This window comes from Eleutherodactylus coqui, chromosome 12 (assembly GCF_035609145.1).
Source record: "Eleutherodactylus coqui strain aEleCoq1 chromosome 12, aEleCoq1.hap1, whole genome shotgun sequence".
In the NCBI taxonomy this organism is placed as follows: Eukaryota; Metazoa; Chordata; class Amphibia; order Anura; family Eleutherodactylidae; genus Eleutherodactylus; species Eleutherodactylus coqui.
Window position 1 is genome coordinate 74,820,166 of NC_089848.1, and position 22,069 is coordinate 74,842,234.

The following is a 22,069-nucleotide window of genomic DNA, read 5'->3' on the forward strand; positions in this document are numbered from 1 at the left end:
CGAGCGTGCTCGCTCATCTCTAGTCAGGAGAGATGACAGGATGCAATAATAACTCTAATAATTCTAAACACGGACATGAGCCACATAACCCATGAAAAACCTGAAAAACTGGAAACACGTTGGTCATGTGTCACCGCAGTATTTATAAGCCAAAACTAGGAGCGGGTCTAAAATACAGGAGAGGCACAGATCTTTCCATCCCACTTTTTTCTATGCTCCACTCTTCAGGCTTCTTCACACGGCCGTATGCACAAGTGCGCTCATCACTACGGAGCGTAGTTGTGCATGAACGTTTTTTTTCCCTGAGTTTTCAAACTCTGCGCTATAGCACGCAATTTTAAATAAAACAGCGTAAAGATAGGCTCCGCCCCATCTTTTCCACACATGGTATTAACTATGTACGGGAAGGATAGGGCAAGTCACGGCCGCATAACGGGACTAAATCACGCGTGAAGAGGCTCTTTAAGCTCATTCACAGAGGCGTCAGCGCATTAAGGAAGAGTAAATACGCTGTGTGGGGGGTCAAACTCTGACCGTTGAGCGGATGCTGCCTGCTTCCAAATTAGTCTTTAGATATGGGTACCCATAGACGACACAAATGGACAACCACATGCAGGATGAGATTTCCAGAGTGAAGTGAAGGTTTATTCAAAGAATTACAGATGATATAGGAAAGTTTTGCTGACGTATTGATTTGATTACTGTGCATGCCCAAGGTTACATAGCATCTGCAGATTTTAATTAGCATTACACATCTTTTAGAGAAGTCTCCTACATAAACAATATATCAATGTCCGGTGACACCTGTAACAAAACAAAACATTCCTGGACGCTTCTGCTAGAAAGGAGTGAACTTTCTCAAGGGAAAGAATGCATGAGAGAGAGAGAAGAGCTGATAAGGATTCGAAGTCATTATTATAATTGGCTCTAACATTTTCTAGGTATAAGAGGTGAAATTAATACAGATACATGATTGAAGCAATACAAGCAAAAAGATACAAAATGGAGTCGCTGTAAGAAGACGCAAATTATAAACACATAAGTATTCTGTGAAATACACTTATCAATTTAAAAGGCATAAACGTGAATTAACCCCTCACAGCTGCATATTTATGTGTCTGAAAATCTGCATATTTCGCCTGCTCCCATGCGGTTTTCTCAAATGCAGTGCATATTTGCGCACACAAAAAAATGCACAGAACACAGGGAGTTCGTCTGTGACATGTTTGAGCTACCAGGCCCATTTCAGGAGCATGTGGCAGGTGAGGGGGCGTGCTCTGGGAGTTCCCTGTGAGTAACACATGCCAACCCGCGTGCCCTGGGAGTTCCCTGTAACTGACAGCAGCCAACCCATGTCCCCACCTCAGGTGGAGACAAGATACCCCAGTACTGACTAAGGCTTAATGTCCACGGACGCGGGAAATCCGCAGCTCTTAACACCCGTAGGGATGCATTAGCATTTGCAGGGCAATTTAAGTCATGCGGATGTGATTTTTTTTTTCTCGGCGTGCGGATCACACACGCGGGAAGAAATCGCAGCATGCTCCATTGTCCTGCCAACTCCGCAGGGACGACTTCCATTGAGGTCAATGGAAGCCGTTATATACGCGCCACTCCCGCAGCTGTCACTGTGGTTGTACCGCAGATCCGCAGGAGATTAAAAAACAAAAATAAAAAGCACTGCGAATGTGCAGGCCGACTCTCCCGGACGCATCCGCCATGCTAAAAAAAGAAGATCCGGCCAGCTCAGAGGACACCTGTGCTGGATCTGGGGAGGTAAGAAATGGTCTTTTCCTCTCAATGTCCTTGGGCACAAACGGATGGATTCTGCTGTGGGATTCAGCAGTGGTATTAGTGTGTGCAAGTGGACACGAGGCCTAAGGCCGCCTGCACACGGGCGGAAATCCCGCCGCGGGATTTCCGCCACTGAAAGTTTGCATAGGAGTGCATTACAATACGCACTCCTATGCAGACGGCCGCGGTTTGGCCGCGCGAAATCTCGCGCGGCAAACAGACCGCGGCATGTCCTATTTTTGTGCGGGGCACGCACTCACCCGGCCGCCGGCTCCGGTCTGCGCATGCGCCGGCTGCGCGGCAGCCGGCACATGAAAGAGCCGGGGCCGCCAGGCGCAGGAGAGTACGCGCTCGTCCCTGCAGGCTCTCGGGTCGGGTCCCGCGGCGAGAATTCTCGTTGCCGGATCTGACCCGCTCGTCTGCAGGCGGCCTAAGGCTAGCTGCACACGGGCGAGTGCGATGTCACGCTTGCCAACATGCTATTTCCATGTAGATGCCAGGCGATTTCATATCAAAATCGCCTGGCATCACTTTGGGGAAGTGGCGTGCACCTGGCACGCGGTGCGATGCTGCAACGGGCCATTGAAAACAATGGGTGATGCGACGGCACGCCAAAAGATAGGACGCGCCGCGATTTGTTTCTTGCATCAAATAGGATTCATATTTGTGTAAGATTTGCGCGTCTCGCAACGCACAAATCTCTCGCGATTTACACAGCTGTCTTTAAACGGCCTCAGGGCTCACCCACATGGGCGAGAATCTCGCGTGTGTTCTGCGCACTGTGAGAAGCACAAAACGCACAAAAATATGAACTCCATTCTTTTGAACGGACTAATTCACAAGGGCGACTTTTTTCCCCTCACCCCACGGCTGCCAGGACAAACCGCAGCATTTTCTGCCTTTTGGCGTCCCTCAGAACGCCTCATGGATTGTGTTCAATGGGACCTTAGAAGCCATTGCTCGCCGTGTGATGCGCACGTGACGGGGACACCATGTTTCCCATTTCAATGGGAAACATTTGCCCGTCCTCTGTCGCACCTAAAACACGCGCCTGAAGATCGCAGACACCACAGGAGGGATTGCGAGGAGTTTTTTCATGAAAAACACCCGGCAGCGGCGTTACACACGCACATTGGCAAGCGCCTGAGGCGTCACTCACACGGGCGTACGTGGCCGCGTATTATCTCTGCACACAGTATGCACGTAGCGTTAAAATATACGACTAGTCCTGCAAACAACGAACGAGTCCTCAGCCCGCTGCATGGATGGAGAAATAAAGGAGGCGGTCATTTTTTTTTATTCATGAGTCCAAACCAAAAATGGAAGAAAAAACCTCCTAAAGGGGTTAATAAAGCTTTATTGCATTCACTCCTGTCTACTGCTAGGGACAGGCTTCGTAGGAGCCCTCACAAGCCCTTCCACAGGTCGGCAGCAAGCAGGCGCCGCCCGCCCCTCACAGTCTCCCCCTCACTGTCACTCGCCGCCACCACAGCTGACGAGGAAGAAGAAGATCTGAGGAGATGCAAGCCCCGCCCACTGCTGACTTCCCGGCATTTTTACCTCAGCCGCTAGTCTCCGCCCACTTCTTGTTCTCACAGCTTCGGTTCACCAGCTATGAGGGGCGCGGTTATGTAAATGAAGGGCGTGGTCACGGTGACAGTCACTTCAGCTGGGTTGCTGAGCTGCGGTAGTCACGGACACCGGAGAGGAGGGAGCGGCGGCAGCGGCCCGGCACCTCCCGCTGCTGCACGGTTCTTCATAGTCCGCTATAGCTTCTAGTGTCATGAGGGTTTCTATGTATAGCTGTCCTCTCGTTCTATAGGGTATATCCACAGAGGAGCGTGCAGCAGTATATAGTCCTGCAGGCACCATGGCGCAGCCACAGAAGTTTTTTGAGAACCTGTCTGGAACTGGCAAAGCCATAGGGGTGCTGACGAGCGGAGGAGATGCCCAAGGTAAGGTGGCAGCAGCCCTGCCCTCCCCCGTGTGCATGAAGTGCATCCAACCTGCTGCGATGCGGGCGAGTTGAGTTTGTCGTGCAGCTTCCACAACCCATCCGGCTCGTCTGCATCTGATACAATGTCCTCAGGAATGCTTTGCAGAGTCTCAAGGTCAGGCCTCTGTCTTAGGCCGTATTCACACTCGCGATCCGTGAAAAGCAGACCTATTATTTTTTTTATTTTTTTTTACTATGATTTTCAGGTTTTTTTTTTGGATTTCTCATCTTTTAAAAAAAAAAATTTGAAGGGGGCTCGATTTGATTTTATTTAAAAAAACCTTGGGCGGACACACACGACCGATGCGCAAAAACACATTACTGCGACCCACGTGCTCTGTAAATGTTAAGCTTTTTTCGTATTTTGCTGTACTTTCTGCGCAGTCGGGGAGCGCAACACACCCGCGGCGTGATTTAAAAGGCTATGCAGATTAGTTAGTACCCGGATTTGTTCGTTCTCCCGCGAAATTGAGCAACGTAATGCACAATCGCATTAGTAATAGTTGCAGAAATTTGCGCACCCCTCTTTATAGCTACTATGGGGGTTTTGTACACAATTGCGCACTACCATAGAGCTCGCTGCAGGGTTTTGCGCACAAAAACAAGAAATGAGAATAAACCCATTGAAAACAATAGGTTCTAGTCTCTACGTATTGCGCTCGCATGTGAGGCCGGCGTATGCGTTTTTGCATGCGACTCAGCATAACATATTTTACTTTTTTTGCATCCATATTGGCACGTTTTTCTGTACTTTTTGCGCTCGCGGGGCATGTTCATTTGCGCGCGGCAGGCGAACACATCCTGATTTAAATGGCTATTTAGCCTAATGTGCATTCCGTTTAGATTTCTATGGGTACTTTGGGTCTGACGAGACGCGGCTGTATTCACACGGGCGACTGTGATTGCGACCTGTGATGTCATGCATTTTTGCTTTTTTTTTCCCACATCATCCGTTTTTTCTATGTGCTAAAAAATGGAGCTCATGTAAAACACCTATTGAAGTTAATCGGTGCGTGAAAAAAAAAAAAACGTACTCGCGTGCTTTGCGGGGGACTTCCGTTCTTTTTAACGCACCTGTTCACTTGAAGAATAGGTCCAAGATAGGACATGCTGCATTTCTTGGGCCAGTTTCACACGGCCGAGAAACTAGCGCGAGTTTGTGCAAGACGCATGAATCGCGGAATTGTACAGAAATCACAAGGGAAAATAGGCCAAGTTAATCCAGCTTATCCACGCGGCGTATTTTACATCCGTATTCTGTGAGCCAAAACCAGAAACGGGTCCAAAATACGGAAGACGTACCAATCTTTTCATTATACTGTCTCTCTGTTGGTTCCACGACTAGTTTTGGCGCACAAAACGACTTGGGGCGCATGCACACGGGCATCTTTTCTATCCGTGTTATGTCCATCTTTAGAGATGAGCGAGTACCTGCCCGCTCGAGATGAAAGGCTCGGGTGCCGGCGGCGGGCAGGGAGCTGCGGGGGAGAGTGGAACGGAGGGGAGATCTCTCTCTCCCTCTCTCCCCCCGCTCCCTCCTGCTGACTGCCGCTACTCACCGCTCCCCCGCGCCGGCACCCGAACCTTTCATCTCGAGTGGGCAGGTACTCGCTAAAGGCAATGCTCGCTCGAGCAATTGCCTTTACCGAGTATACTCGCTCATCTCTATCCGTCTTTTTTACGGACACCGTAAGCCCCATTGATTTGGATTGGGGTATTCACATGAGCGGTCGCGTGAAAAAATTGCAGCATGTCCTGTTTTGGTCCGTATCATGGACCGAAATTTTCCATTAGGACCGTGTTTGCGCAGGTATTTGTACACGCAAAATCTGCTGCACTAAACACATGGGATGGAACCCCATTCTCTTAAGCTCCTTTTGCGCACGTATTTCGCTCATATAGGAGAAAATAGGATCGGTTCTATTTTCCTGCATTTTGCACAAGTCCCGTAGGAAGTGCAAAAATACGCAAGGAATAGGGTGTGGCACGGCGCAAAACTCATGAAAAAGAGCACATTTGGAGCTTATTAGCTTTAAATAGCCATGAAATCCACGGAAAGGGTGCGTCACGCATGTGTGTGAACTGGCCTTATGTGCGTAAAAAGTACAGGACTATGCACAGAAATGCGCGCAGCACACCTTGTTCATGCGCAAAAACGCTGCGGCGAACGTTTTTGCTTATACGTTCCTGTGAAGTCGCCCTTAAAGCCTATGGGATTGCTTAAAACCACAGTGGACAGACAGTTGCGTGTGTATTCAGTGCGGTTTTACCCATGTTGCCAGGGCAAAAAATAGTGACAAAAGTTGGGCCTTTATTGCATTTTTTTTCCCTGCATGTGTGAAAAACGCAGTAAATACGGATGCAGCTGGTGTGTAAAAAAGTGCATATGCACCAAAAACGCACTAAATACACATGCAATAAAACACAGCGATTTTCAGGCACTGAAACTGTGAATGGCGCTGTGCAAGAGCGGTTACCGGGAATATCCGTCCGGGGAAAAATGGCTTTCATGAAACCATTCAAATCAATCTGTTTCATTTCTGTGCAAGTTTGGTGCGATTTAGGGCTTCTTAACTCGACCGTATTTACGCATGTTTTTGCGCGCGCTAAACACAGAGAATAGAACCCATTGATTTCAATAAGTTCCTTCCCATGAGCGTGTTTTACCCGCATAGAAAAAAGTAGGACCTGCTCGATCCTTCTGTGTTTTGCGCAGCAAAGACCTCCATAGAAGTCTATGGGTGGTGCGGAAATACGTTGCGCTGCGGCAAGAATTTTTGCGCATACGGTCGTCTGAATAGGACCTAAACATTAAACCATACTCGCCTGGAAAAACGCCCGTGTGAATGACCCCCTAGTTCCCGCGGCTGTCGGCTGACGTTATGTAACAACTACTCTGCTGCTGCAACAATGTAACCCTGATAATATGTAACAATGTAACAATAATAGGAGTCTCTCCCTTGTGGTGACACCTGGGGTTCCAGCATGCCATTGCTAGCAAATAGCTGCTTACTGATAAACCGCCCTGCCAGCTGTGCCAGTATCCTCACGCCAGTTACGCATGGCAACCCATCCGAAGTCCCGGGGGGCATCAAGTGACAACCAGTTGCCAGTCAGGCCTTTAGTTGTCTTTCAAATTGAGCCTGGGAGTTGTGACTGTCGGATTACCCCCGCTCTTCACTCCCAAAGCGTTGTCTCCACATACTGGGTGGGTGCACCGTAGAGAAGACCCCTGAAGACGGTGGGAGTAATGAGGCAGCAGAGCTGACAGGAGGCGGCCCCCAGGATGAGCGCTGCTCTGGGCCTCTGCATTGCAGGGTTTTTCCTGTATCTTCACATCCTCTCTTTTCTCCACCTCCCACACACTTGGCCTATTTACAGCGTATTACTACTTACTCTACAGCCACACGTGCTCCGTCTGCTCTTGTAGAACTACAGGTGCCAGCGCAGCCAAATGCAGATGGGTATATAACGCCAATGCAACTTACAAAGGTGCTGAAAAAGACTTCTCTGTGAGGGAGGCCTTACTGTGGAATAACAACCCCGCGGTGAGGAGGAGGGGGAAACGGGACCCCAATTCTTAGTATTGGTATTGGTCTCCCAGCGATGAGACCCCTACCGATCAACAAGTTACCCCCTATGCTGTGGGTTGGGGATGACTTGTGATCCTGGTACAACCCCTTTAAAGCGACCCTGCAGTTTTGGAAAAAAACTTCTGTTTCTGGACCGGAGAGGATATATAACTCTGTAGATGATGTGAGAAGCCGCTCTCCATTCTGCCGATTCCGGGTGCTGTTTTCCAGCAGCCAAAATAGCCATAACCGTTTTCTAACTATAGTATGCACTGCTGTGCGATTGGCCAGCACTGATCATGTGAACAGGGTTGTCCAATCACAGAGTGGGTATAGTGTATTGGCATTCTTGACCCTAACGATGCACTATGTGTGATTAGTTGACCACCCAAAAAGGACACCCACTAAGAGGATTACAGGTAATATATATCGCCTCTGGTCCCTGGGCAACATTTTGTCCCAAAACCAAAGGGTCGCTTTAAGAAATCTTCTTTCTTTCCAACCTATAGGGGTTGATAACAGAGAATAATTGTTCAAGAGTTTAAACACTTGAGCAATTTCCATTGAAGTGAATGGAGCAGCGGGGCGCTTGTGTGCCTTCCACAACATTCACTCGGGCACCAACTGGACCGCTGTTCTCGGGATTGCTGGGGGTCTCCAGCTTCAGACCCCCCGTCGATCATGAAGTTATCCCCTATTCTGTGAATAGGTGGTAACTTTATACCTTGGCACAACTCCTTAAAGGGCTTTTATACCCAAAGACATTTATCCCCTATCCACAAGAAAGAGGATAAATGTCTGATTGCTGGGGGTCCAACCACTGCGACCTCCAGCGATCCTAAGAATGGTGGCCCCGTCCCATGTGAATAGAGCAGTAGCGGTGCGCAAATGTGACCGCTGCTCCATTCACTTCTATGGGAGGGCTGGAGATTGCGGAGTGCATTGATCTCCGTCTGACCCATAGAAGTGAATGGAGCAGCGGTCGAGGATATGCACGATCACTGCATTCACAGGGATATTCGCGGGCGCCATTTTTGGGATTATTGGGGTCAAACCCCCAGCGATCAGCGATCCACTATCCTGTTAAGGAAGAAATGTCTTTGGTAAAACCCCTTTACGTTTATTTAGAGTCCTACTGAAAACCACATCGATATACTGGTGCCAAACGTCAAACTGAGCTCTGCTACATCTGCGTATTATTGCATATTTGCAATTGCAGGAATAATTCTTTGCCTGCAGACATTATTCTCTGTGGTTTGGATATATTGGCTGCTTTGTCATCAGTCGCCATGACACCTGTGATGATGATGGGGGTCAGTGTGCTCCCGGCTCTCACACTCCTCCCCGCCGGCTCTTGATGCGTACGTGCAGCGGTGGGAGTCCCTGCAGAGCTTCCTCTGACTCACCCACTGTGGGAGGAAGCATCACCCTCATCATCATCACCTCTAACTGCATGCCAAGGTCTGACGGCTGTACAGAAGCGGCCACTGGTAGTGATAATGATAGAACATCAGTATTCCTGGCTGCCTGTGCGGCTCCTACAGATGCAGCAGAGCCCAGATTATTACTGAGCAGAATGCTTTACATAGGACTGCGGGTACAACTACAAGTCCTAGCAAAGTACTACCTGTCATCTCATATCTATAGGGTAACAGCCTCCATGGCAGATTCAAGAACCACTCCTTCTGCCAGCGGAGGACCTTACATGTTAGGAGGGTGTGGTGTAGACTGGATTTATGCAGAGCATTCTCCCTCCCTGCAGCAGTTTGATGATTGATTGTTGACATTTGTCCTTGAGGGATACATTAACAGTGTAATTACCACTTTATACCGCTCTCAGTGGAGCTAAATTATACTTTTTTTTTATACGACATCACTAAGAAGTTCCCAAAAACCATAGGATTATGATCTGTCTGTCTGTCCGTCTAATATCTGGCATCTGTCTAAAATCTCGTGTCTGCAAATGGGCCTAGATAAGCTGGGGCTTGGGTAGAAAAATGGCAAATGAAGTTCAATGTGGATAAATGTAAGGTTATGAACATGGGCAGGAGAAACGGATGTCACCATTATACACTAAATGGGGTACTGCTAGGGAAAAGTGATATGGAAAAAGACCTGGGGATACTAGTGGACTGTAGACTAAACTGGAGCAATCAATGCCAGTCAGCTGCTGCAAAAGCTAATAAAGTCTTGGGATGCATTAAAAGAGGTATAGGTGTGAGGGACGAGAACATTATCCTCCCACTATATAAGGCACTTGTCAGGCCCCACATGGAATACTGTGTTCAGTTGTGGTCACCGGTGCTCAGGAAAGATGTTGCAGTGCTTGAGGGGGTTCAAAGAAGGGCAACTAAACTAATACATGGAACGAGGGGACTGGAATATCCAGAGAGGCTATCCAAATTGGGATTATTTACTCTGGAAAAAGACGGTTAAGGGGCGACCAAATAACTATGTATAAATACATGAGGGGACAATACAAGGATCTCTCACTTAATCTGTTTATTCCCAGGACTGTGACAGTAACAAGGGGGAATCCTCCCTAAATTTGCTTCTGCCTTGTTTGTTTTTTTTGCTCTGGATCCACAAGTGGGGTGGGGGAGGTTGAAACAGGCTGAAATAGATGGATATTGTCTTCATTCAGCCTTACATACTATATTACTATGTATCTATCCATCTCAAATCTTCTCATATCAATCAATCAATCAATGAATTGGATAGATACGAGATGGGATAGATATGTGATGGGATAGATACGAGATGGTATAGATATCATATGAGATAGCTAGGTACAGGTCAATTTATGCTATAGTTTTTCTGCAGTGTGTGGATACAATTCCTTAAGATCTCATGCACATTCTTTGTGCTATAAATTGTTGCAGACTTTCCGCAGGCAATTCTGCAGCAGAAAATTTTCAGTGCTTCCCCTGGACGTACCTGTAGGACGTCGCACAAGGTGGCCAGTTCTGCATCAAATCGATTGCAAATTTGCATCCTGAAAGTGATTGATTAGACCATTGATTCTAATGGAAATTTTTCTGCAACGATTTGGAACCCACGTGCATAAAGGCTCATTTACACGGGACGAGTGTCGGGCAAACGATGCCCGACACTCGTTCCGGCACATACTATCTCGTATGCACATGTACGGGAGTTGGTATCGCTGGCTCACAGGGGGGCGGCTAAGGAAGATTTCTCTCCTTTGCGCCAGCATAGACGATGGACAATCAGCTGATCGCTCAGTGTAAATGGCAGCCGTTCAGTATTGAACAGCCGCTATGTTATCTCAATGCAGAGGGGCGGAGGAGTGCGAGGAGATAAATCTCCTGCAGCCGCCCCGCTGTGAGCCAACGATACTAGCTCTCATGCAGGTGCACGGGAAGTAGTATGTGCGGGGACGAGCGTCGGCACCGTTTGGCCGACACTCGTCACGTGTAAATGGGCATTAAGACCGCTTTTTTACACATCTGAGAAACTTGTGTGACATTTTTGCGTTGCTAGATTCACAAATCTCACTGAAATATGAACCCCATTCTTTTGAATGGAGTCATATGCATGAGCTGCTGCATGTCCTATCATCGCGTTCCTCGACCACATCACCCATTGATTTCATAGCGACTTTTAATGCATTGCATGGGATTACATGCCATGAGATGTGCATATGAACACGATGTGAGGTTTCCCATTACAATCAATGGAAAACACATTTGGGTCCGCTATCGCGCGACAAACTCGTGTGAGAGGGTCAGAATTTCACAGATGCGATGCGCTTTAGCCTGGGAATAGTCTTGCATCTGCGAGTTAAACGCTGGTTGCTGTGGCGTGATTATAGGGCCGAGTATGTCAGACCGATATTGCACTAGCCTGTGTGTAGGTAGCCTCGATAAGAGAAGTGACGTCACGGGATTCTCCCCGTTGTACTGAGCTATAACTTTGTGTGGATTGGTGACGGCTACATGTGCAAATCTGCGGCAAGAATTCGCATTTCAGCTGCAGAGGCGAAAACCTGCCACAGATGGTGCCCGCGCCTCACGCCCTTTAACAGTGGATGAATTATTTATAACTATGTAGTGTTGTTTGTGCAGAACAGGAAAGGTTCGTACTTAACCCTTTCCAATCCAGTGTCGGACCTTGTCCGACATTGAGATTTCCCTGCATAGCTCCCGTGTCGGACAAGGTCTAACACCTGTTGTTAACACTATGCAGGACAGAGTTCTGACGTCAGACCTCTCTTCTGCACAGTCTTATATACATAGTCACGATTCTGGTTCAGGTTTGGCGCTTCTTATTGCGACCAGTGCAGGCAGGTAGCGTAGTCAGGGGAAGCTGGAGGTCGGTACCCGACCACACAATAGAAGGGTGTTTACAGGGGGTTGGGTAACTTTCTGATGTCATTCACTGCTTGCGTTCATTCTTCAGCGTGGACGATACGCTATCTTTAAATGTAAATCCGCGTGGAAAACGGTACGCACGCGAGACCATACGCAATTCGTTTCTGTGATCTACATAGGTCTTCCTTTGCGGATATGCACTTGTGGAATCGGACCGATTCGTGTGAGCCCGGCCTAACTCAAGTTTAATTTTCAAAATATTGCTAATAAAGTCATTATGACACGTCCTTTTTATATGTTTCCAAGCAATCAACAACGCGCTTTGCCACCGATAATAAAAGAGAGCTGGGGAGTATGCTGGGAAATTGGATTGGAAAGGGTTAATGTCTTCGATTTGGTATATACTGAATTTTAGGTCGTAAATTAGGAATCCGAAGGTTAAGACATTAAAAATAATTACTTTATTGACCCGCGCAAGCAAAATAGAAGTCAGTAAGAGTCTCGGAGGGTTTAAGGCCTGTGAAGGTGAATTGATCGGTGGTGGAAGGCATTAGAATAGTCCATAACCTTCAGTGCCGCCACAGGAGGTCATCGGGGGGACGTATGGAGACATTAGGAGGAGATGACCTTGTGGAGGGGGCACAGATGCTTTGGCTTAAAATAGACCTTTTATCCTCCATATTTAGAAAATGAATATCGTTTTGTCCTTCAGACTCTTCAGATAAAGGCAGAGTATTGGTTATCTCCGTGCAGACATGGCCAGGATGCAGTCACTGCCTAATATAATGCGGTATATGAAAACGTATATTCTCAAGGACGCCATTAGTAATTGGACCTCCGTCTAAATAAAGAATTACCAGTATAGTCTTATCAGTCATTCACAAAATGCAGTTGCTCTACAGTAGGGAGCCAGTACTAGCGGTGTCAGATGACCGTGTGCACAATTGCGCATACTTCAGTGCAACGAACGAAGCTTGATGAGGTAGATTTGCATGCGTATCGGTACATAGTACAGTGGTACCTCAGGATGCGAGTGCCTCAGCTTGCGAGTTTTTTGACTTGCGAGCAGGCAGTCTTCTGAATTTTTACTCTTATTTACGAGCAAAAACTCAGGGTACGAGCCTGCTTGCAAGTCAAAAAACTCGCAAACTGAGGCTCATAGGGGATCTATACCCACCTGTCGCCGGCGTTTCGCCCTCGCGATGGTCTGCGGCGCTGCTGCAGGCTGTCGCTCTCTCCTCCATGCCGACACAGAGCATTGCTTTCTGGATGCGGGGCTTGAATGCCCCGCCTTCAGCAAGCTAAGCTCTGATTGGTTAACTCAGCACCGCATCAGCCAATGAAAGACAGCGTTGGGTTAACCAATCACAACCATGAAAAGACGTCACGGCTGTGATTGGTTAACCCAGCGCCGGCTTTCATTGGCTGATGCGGCACTGAGTTAACCAATCAGAGTTTAGCTTTCTGGAGGAGAGGCATTCAAGCCCTGCATCCAGAAAGCAATGCTCTGTGTCGGTGTGGTGGAGGGAGCAACAGCCTGCGGCAGCGCCGCGTATTCATTGGGGAGCACCGTCGGTAGATGAGTATTGATGATTTAAATTTTTTTTTTTTCTTCCTTGCAGTTAGTTCCCCCATCGAAATGCACTGGAACGCATTAATGGTGTTTCAATGGGAAAAAGTGCTTTGACATATGAGTTTTCTTGGCTTACGAGCTCCATCTCGGCACCACTGTACTGTACTTTTTACACAGGGTCAGTTCACACATGCGCGCGGCACCCCTTCCATGATTTAAAAGGCTATTTAGCCTAATGAGGTACAGAAGTGTTCTTTTTACAGTGGAACTGCACAGCGTATTGCACATTTGCACGAATATTAAGAGAGCATTTGCGCACTTCCCTTAGACTTCTATGGAGCTTTTGGTGCGCAAATCCGCAAGAAAATAAAGCAGGTGCAATTTTGTTGCGTGCGTAAAAACTGTCTTGCGTTAAAGAACCTATCGACATAGATGGGTTCTATTCTCCGCATATTGCTCTGGCAAATTTTGCACGCACATACGGTCTTCTGAAGCCGATCTCGGGTTTAGGCCTCCTGCACACGGGCGGATTTGCATTGCAAAATAGAAAGCGGGATTCAGCTTCTGGATTCTGCAGCAAATCCAGCTCATAGCATGTTATGGAGATACATGATTTCCTGCCCACGAGCAGAAATAGATTGCGTTCTTCCACCCGGGAGAGAAATCGCAGCATGCTGCGAGTTTGTGCTGGCTACGCAAGTCAATGGAAGTCGTCCGTCCCGCAGTGAGCAATGTGAAAGTATTGCAGGATCCGCATCATCGCAGAGCGCGTATTTTTCTACGACCATCTGATCAGATGAAAGATGACAGGATCACTACTGTAAGGTTGGCTTTCTAATTAAGGCCTCCTTCACATGGTGGGGGGGTCGGACCCTGCATGCGGGATTCCCGCAGCGAAGTTCGACCCGGTGACCCCTGTGTACCTGTCCAGTGGCGTCTTCAGCCAACCAAAATAACCAATCGCCGTGAATCAGCCAACCAAAATAACCAATCGCCGTGAATGAGTAAATCAATGAGTTATGCCAAGTTGCACATGTGGCAAACTGCTGATTGCAGCGGGTCTCATCAGTCAGCCGAGGAATGTAGTATTACAGGAGGGTTGTCGTATAATACCAGTATGGCAGAATATCTTACTGATGGTAGAGAGGGTTCCCAAGCAGGAGACCCCACTCGGTGACATTCCTATGCCCCTATAGAGCATATGAATAGGGGTCATGCTCCTGGCACAGCCCCTCTGAAGGATTTAATAATATACAATATTATAAGTAGTTAAAAAAAACAAACTTTAAAACCCTCTTATATTTTGCCATCTTTGTCTAAGGCAACATTTAATTCTGCATTTGGTCCATTTGGCACTATTTATGTTCGGTCCGTCCGGCACCAGATTTAGCACTTCCAGTATTTTGTTGACAAAATCAATGCACATGTGAAGGAGGCCTTGGGCCGGGTGCACATATATTGGTTGCTTCAGACCTGAGCTGAACACAACTAATGACACATTTGTGCACCGGGGGGACATAAAGGCACTACATGCATCGTCTGGCGCAGGAAGACATCCGGTGTCAGAACAGATTTGTTGGATACGGTGAACGATTCAATAGAAATCTACGATATCACTTTTGAGATTCAGTGCCATGCTGGATGGAAAAATCCTGATGGCCGGACTCCTTACCTATACTGGGGTCCACCCACCTTATGCCCAGTTCCCAGTTTCGGGGCAGAACAAAAAGCGCCGCATGCAAAGCTTTCCCTTCCGGTATTTGCAGCCACATCTCCGGCCGGAGGGTCCAACTCAGATGTGAAATCGCCCTAAGCCGAGCCTTGATGAGACAATCCCTTTAAGCAGAATGTTGGATCCCCTGTCTTGAGGCTGAAACCTAATTGGGTTATGTAGTAAGTGATCTAAAGGCCTCTTTACACAACACAATTATCATGCAAATAGTCGTTAGATCGAGCGGCTTGCTTGATAATTGTTAGATGTAAACATGTGCAGCCAATGAACGATCAGTGATCGTTAGATCAGGCGTGGTACGAAGGTTGGACTGGAGGCGGCATCCAATGAACGCTCCGCAGTACCCAACTGTTCACTGTAAATGCATGCCTAGCGAACAATATGCGATCCTACGTCACCGCTGGTTGCACGCTCGTTCCAATTTATCTTGTCCGCCCTTGCATACAAAAGTAGCTCTTCATGGCTGAGGAAACGATTAAAACTAGTTTATGTGGACTAACATTTTTTTTTTAATTACTATTTTTGGGTCCCAAACCTGAAAAACCTTGCAATATACTTGCCTCCCTGATGTATCTCTCCTCATCCCCACTTCAGCATCGGTGTGCTGCATCTTCCAGTCCACTTCTCGTATGTTGGCTAAGTATGCGGCTTTCGGTCCACAAATGCACAGTGTATTTTTTTGGGCCGACGCATGCGGTAATCGTTGCGTGTTCCGCATCTAACAGTGTTTTTGTGAATGAAAATGCCATGTATTTTTCTGCACAACAAAAAAAGCCTGAAACCCCCTCGATTGCAAGCGCAAATACACAGCGAATACGCAGGTTTCCTGTGTATGTACACAAGCCCATTGATTTCAGTGGGCTATTTCGGTGCATAAAACGTACCAAAATGCGACGCTGCTTTTGGAAAATACGCAGCTGTAAATATTCACTGCGTCAAAAAGTATGTGTATAGATGGTTGTGGGGGTGAGTCTTATGGGGTAGAATTAATGGGGTTTTCTGTGAGTGGAAAAAGTAAAAATGGGCATAGAAAGGTTAAAAAAAAAGTGCTATACTTCCCCCCCCCCCCTCCCCCCTCCTTCTTGCCCCATCCAATTTCCCCCATCGCTCCAATCTCAAAAGAAGCTAAGCTGGTCACATGCCATTCGTTGTGAATGGCCCCACCACTCGAATCCTGGAAGAAGCTGAGGCGGTCATGTACCGTTTACTGTGGGCATGACCGCTCAGCCAATCACAGGATTCAGTGCTGATTCCGCTAGGAACAGTTTGTAACTACAGAAGTCTGTGATTGGCTGAGTGGTCATGCCCACAATAACCGGTATATGACTGCCTCAGCTTCTTCCGGGATTGGAGCAGTGGGGACAGGGGCTCCTACACTGAACTGGAAGGGGGTCTCAAAAAATGGCAAATTTCTAAATTTTAACCCTTTCCTGTATATATGTGTGTATATGTATATAATCTATATAATAATGGATATGGATGCGGATGCTGGTATATTGGTTTGACCATATCGTCTTTCTCTCCCTCGCAGGTATGAATGCAGCAGTCCGGGCTGTGGTTCGTATGGGAATCTATGTAGATGCCAAAGTGTACTTCGTCCATGAGGTGGGTCAGTCACTTCTGTTTGCTTTTTCTAGGATGATTTTTCAGGGATCATAAAATGGTTATTAACATGTTCAAAGTCCAGAGAGCGTTTAGTATCACACAACCGGTTAATTGGTAAGTAGTGCAGAGGCTGCGAGTCCTGAGTGATTCATTTGATTCCAGGCTACTCTCATATTTCTGAGAACAGGTTGACGTTACTATATTCTTCGCACATTTTAATAGATTTCATGTCTGTAGTAAAACCTATGAAGGGCTCCTGGCCACCCCACCTTGTATGATGTGTTTTTGTAATGTTGATGCTGTGATGCTTCTTAGTTTAGTGATAATAGATAAGGTGACCAGATTTTCCCAGGGTCAAAGCGGGGCAAAGGGGTGTGGTCAGGGGCGGGGCTTATCACAACATATGATTTTACCTCCGTCGTTCTAAAAAGTACAGGACTGGTTCAAAAAGAGACAGGGAGCAAATTTCACAGCATTTCTGCGTCCAAAAAACTGTCAAAATACTCACAATTTTGACTGCTGCTGATTTCATGCCATGTGGCGCTCCCCCTGACTTCCTCCGAGGGCTACTCGCTGTCAGCGCTCCCCGGCAGCCGGTTCTTAGCAGCTTGTAGCGGCATCACCTGACCAGCGGCGTCGCACCTGACCAAGCTGCTGGAAACTGGAAGCTGGGGAGTACTGACAGCGGGAAGCCCTGTGAGGAGGTGAGGAGGAGCACCGCTGTGTATCTGAAGCTGATTTTTAGTCAAAATTTTCACCAATGTTACAGATTTTCACTTTTTTTTTTTAGATGCAGTAATTTTACGCTGCAGACATTATGCAGCATTTCCGCCATGTGTAAACACACCCTAAATCAGCTTAAGGTACGCTGCCACATGCAGAGCGGCCTCAGTAGTAATAGTGTCCCCTATATCAACCCCAGTAATAATAGTGACACCAAAAGTTCCCCAGTAGTATTAGCACTCCCCTGTACCAGCCCCAGCAATAATAGTAGACCCCCACAGTGGCCACAGTAGTACTGGCGCTCCCCTATACCAGCCCCAGCAATAATAATGACACCCCACCCTAGTAGCCCCAGCAATAATAGTGACCCCCCCCCCACAGTAGCCCCAGCAATAATAGTGACCTCTATAGCAGCCCCGACAATAATGGTGACCTCTGTAGAAACTCCAGCAATAATGGCGACCCCTACAGCAGCCCCGGCAATAATGGCGACCCCCACAGCAGCCCCGGCAATAATGGCGACCCCCACAGCAGCCCCGGCAATAATGGCGACCCCCCACAGCAGCCCCGGCAATAATGGCGACCCCCCCACAGCAGCCCCGGCAATAATGGCGACCCCCCCACAGCAGCCCCGGCAATAATGGCGACCCCCCCCCCCCACAGCAGCCCCGGCAATAATGGCGACCCCCCCCCCCCACAGCAGCCCCGGCAATAATGGCAACCCCCACAGCAGACCCGGCAGTAATGGCGACCCCCCCCCCCCCCCCCACAGAAGCCCCATAGTATTATCGCTCCCCCTAAGACCCATATACTTACCTCTTCCTGGTCTTCACAGCGCCGACGCTCCTGTCAGCGCTGCTGCTGGCGGGCGAAAGTGTCACAGCAGTACATCCTCCCTCTCTTCTCCTCTCGAGGAACCAAAGAGGAGAGGATGAAGATCCTGGATGCACACACTGCCGGTAGTGTGTGCATCCGGTCCGCGGTGCTGTAGAGTGATAACCGTCTGGGAAGCTGCAGGACTCCTGCCGGTAATCACTAGAATGCTGACCTGACGTCCCAAAAGCAGGACAAATTAATAGCTATCTAGCTGGGTTCCAGGTGGAAAGCGTTACACAGGGTCCCAAAGCGGGACTGTCCCACCACCTTATTATAGACTATACTTACAGGGATATTCCCACCTTGGGAACCCTGTTCCAATATGCTGCAAAGAGGAAACTGAAGCATTCACCAATGTCATGTCTATTGCAAAAATGTTCTGTTTTCTAGAAAAGCTGTAGGGCTCGTCGGAGGCGGCGTGGCCACTAGGGACCAACCGACTTACCGTGTTTCCCCGAAAATAAGACACTGTCTTATATTATTTTTTGCCCCCAAAAGGGCACCGTGTCTTCTTTTCGTTGATGTCATTCACTGAATGGCTGTAATTAGCTCATCGAGCGCCGTCTGTGATTGGCTAATTGAGCGCCAGCAGCCAATCACAGCGCTCGCTTTGCTGCAGGCGCGGTATTCAAAGCCCCGTCACCAGCAGAAGCTCAGCTGTGAGACGAGGAGGACACAGTTTACCACAGCGCCGCCGGAAACCATTAGGACGCTGCGGACCAGGTGAGTATTGATTTTTTTTGGGGGGAGGGGGGGGGCAGGGGGGAGGGGAACTTAACTAGGTCCTATTTTCAGGGGAGGCCTTATACTTCAAGCCTCCACCGAATACCCAATGGGTCTTACTATCGGGGTAGGACCTATTTTCGGGGGGAAATGCGGTAGTTATAATTAACACAACAAACTGGTGTAAACTACACCAGAAATGTGCGACAGGTCAGACCTGGCACACATTTCTGTATAGGCAGACTGAGGTGCTGAAATGTGTCTAAGGGCTCCTTCACACAGACGTATTTGTGCGTGTAATATGCAGAGAATAGAAGCCATTGATATTGATGGTTTCATTCTCACATCCCTTTTTTTGTGCGTGCATTCCTCTTGCGTGCAAAAAAATAGAACATGCTGTATTTTGTTCGAGTCTGTGCCCCAAAGAGCCCCATAGAAGTCTATTGGGCGTGTGCAAATGTACACGCAAAATACAGCGCAAAACCGTGGGAGAAGGACACGCCAATAACAGCGAGGGTGTCTTCAGTGCCCATATGAACGTACCCTGTGGGCGCAAAAAAGTACAGTAAAATGCGCTGATACACTCAAAAGCGCCTCTTTCACAGCACAGTGCAATTGCGCATACACACATACGGTCCTAATACATGAAGAGGCCTGAGTCTTTTCACGTGCCAGGGAAATTCTACTAAGATCGGCATTGAAAATGCCAATCTTGGTAAGCTTCTCCCCATGTCTCCGCCCTTTTGTGTGTACATACGAGGTGCATTCAGTTTATAAGGTCTCCAATTTTTTTTCTAAAAGACCATTTACGCCGGAAAGCTGAACATACCGCGACTTCTCAGCATAATCTCCTTCTCGAGGCCGCCTTCACACAGCCGCAAAAATTGAGCACGATTTGTGCAAGGTGCATATATCTCGCACAAGTATAAACCCAATTTTTTTGCGCTTCGGAAAAAAAATTGCTGCATTTCATATAATTTTCAATGGGGCCAGAAAACCTTACGCAGCGTGTGATGTGCACGCTAGTGCGAGGCAAGGTTTCCTCATTGAAAACTATGGGAAACACGATCCGATCCGAGGATTATAACTGTACTGAAGTGATGGGAGGTGTTTGACACAAAAATGCCTTGCATCCGCGGGGACATCGCATGAGCGCGATATTGGGACGGGTTTCACAGCCCGATATTGTGCTCGGCCGTGTGTAGGAAGCCTGACGTATACATCTTTCACAATGTGGACACCATGATCTTATGGCAGCTGCAAACGATCTTTAGGGGGTCTGTTTTGCCCACTGGGAAATTGCTGATTCAAGAGCAGCGCAACTGAAATTGTTCGACCAAGGAGAACTTCTTTCATCATTGGAAAAAGCCAAAAACTGCTAGGTGCGAAGTCAGGTGGGCAGGGAGTCTCAGGAACTACTTCAAAGTTGTCGTCATGAGGAAACCCCTGAACAATGGCCGCCCAGTGAGTAGATACCTTGTCTTGATGGATTCATTGCACCCGCCTGGAGGAAACTTTCTGCACCTTCAGGTCTTCACGCAGGATGGTACGCTTAGATCCTATGGAAATGCCGACTTTGCAGACAATCCACAGTAAATCGATGGTCCTCCATAACCACCAGCTCCGCCACAGTCATCTTGTCGGAGGCTCCTTTGATTTGTTCTCACATGACGTTCAGCCTTTTTGGCACCGTTGCAGCCACAAACGCACATTTTTCACATCCATGACTCCTTTTCTGCATGTCTCACTCAACTGACGATGAATGTTGACGCGTGTCATTCCACGTAAGTGAGGAAAACGGATGATTACACGCGGTTCTTGGACCATGAACGCCGTCATTTTAGGCATTGAAAGCACTTCTCCCTCCAGCCGCCGTTGCATGAGTTTTGCGCACTGGACAATACTGCTATCTGCCTATCTCATCCCTGAAGAATGCTATAAAATGTGTCCTGAGTTTCTATTGGCTCCTATTCCTGAGAAATAAATTAGGAGACCTTAGAACTTGACTGCACCTTGCATATACTTCTTCAGATCTATCCTGCTATAAGCCTCGGAAGCTGCTAACGTCACTTCTTTTCGTTAGCCATTAAAATGATCATATCTAAAAGATTACTGGATGTTGCCTCTCTTCCTGAGAACAATCACATTAAAAAAACATAAACTTATCTACAATAAATGAGTAGACACACAGGTGGTGGATAATTAAATAGCTACCGTTGTCGTATTAAAGCGTGTGTTACATTTTATTAAAGGGCCACTCCTGTAAAAAAAAAAAAAAAAATCATTATGTAGCAACCCCCCCCCCCCCCAAAAAAAAAATATATATATGTGTGTGTGTGTATGTGTTATATATATATATTTTATATGAGCTAATGTTACCCTGGTTAGTTAATCCTTTCTATCTGAAACTCCTGGCCTCTGTTTATTTCAGGTGGTCATGTGATCTCAATTCTCACCAGCTCAGATTTACTTGGGTTTATGTATTCAGTTCCTCCTCAGTCTGAGTGATGCTGTTACACGGACCTTCCACAGAAACTGCCTAGAGGGGGACACAGCCACTCCTATCACAGTTACTGATGGTGATCCACACAGCTCCTGTCACACAGGCACAATAGAAGAGATCACAGCTCATCACTATTGCATTGGGGGCCGCTGTGGGGTGTCACTATTTGCACTGGGGGCCGCTGTGGGGCGTCACTATTTGCGCGGCGGGGCCGCTGTGGGGCGGCTGTATTTGCGCGGCGGGGCCGCTTTGGGGCGGCTGTATTTGCGCGGCGTGGTGGTTGTATTTGCGCGGCGGGGCCGCTTTGGGGCGGTTGTATTTGCGCGGCGGGGCCGCTTTGGGGCGGTTGTATTTGCGCGGCGGGGCCGCTTTGGGGCGGTTGTATTTGCGCGGCGGGGCCGCTTTGGGGCGGTTGTATTTGCGCGGCGGGGCCGCTTTGGGGCGGTTGTATTTGCGCGGCGGGGCCGCTTTGGGGCGGCTGTAGTTGCGCGGCGGGGCCGCTTTGGGGCGGCTGTAGTTGCGCGGCGGGGCCGCTTTGGGGCGGCTGTAGTTGCGCGGCGGGGCCGCTTTGGGGCGGCTGTAGTTGCGCGGCGGGGCCGCTTTGGGGCGGCTGTAGTTGCGCGGCGGGGCCGCTTTGGGGC

General features: G+C 48.3%; 1 protein-coding gene across 3 annotated transcripts in view; it reads left to right on the forward strand.

Moving 5' to 3' along the window:
- The first annotated feature begins 3,449 nt into the window (after window positions 1–3,449).
- Window positions 3,450–22,069, forward strand: part of PFKP (phosphofructokinase, platelet) — a 92,159-nt gene continuing 73,539 nt past the window's right edge. For 2 of the 3 annotated variants that reach the window (XM_066584561.1, XM_066584560.1), the window contains exons 1-2: window positions 3,450–3,749; window positions 16,530–16,603. In XM_066584561.1, coding sequence (XP_066440658.1) covers window positions 3,665–3,749; window positions 16,530–16,603 — 159 coding nt within the window. In that variant the 5' untranslated portion in view covers window positions 3,450–3,664. The remainder of the gene's footprint in view (window positions 3,750–16,529; window positions 16,604–22,069) is intronic. The other variant, XM_066584559.1, reaches the window with a different exon arrangement.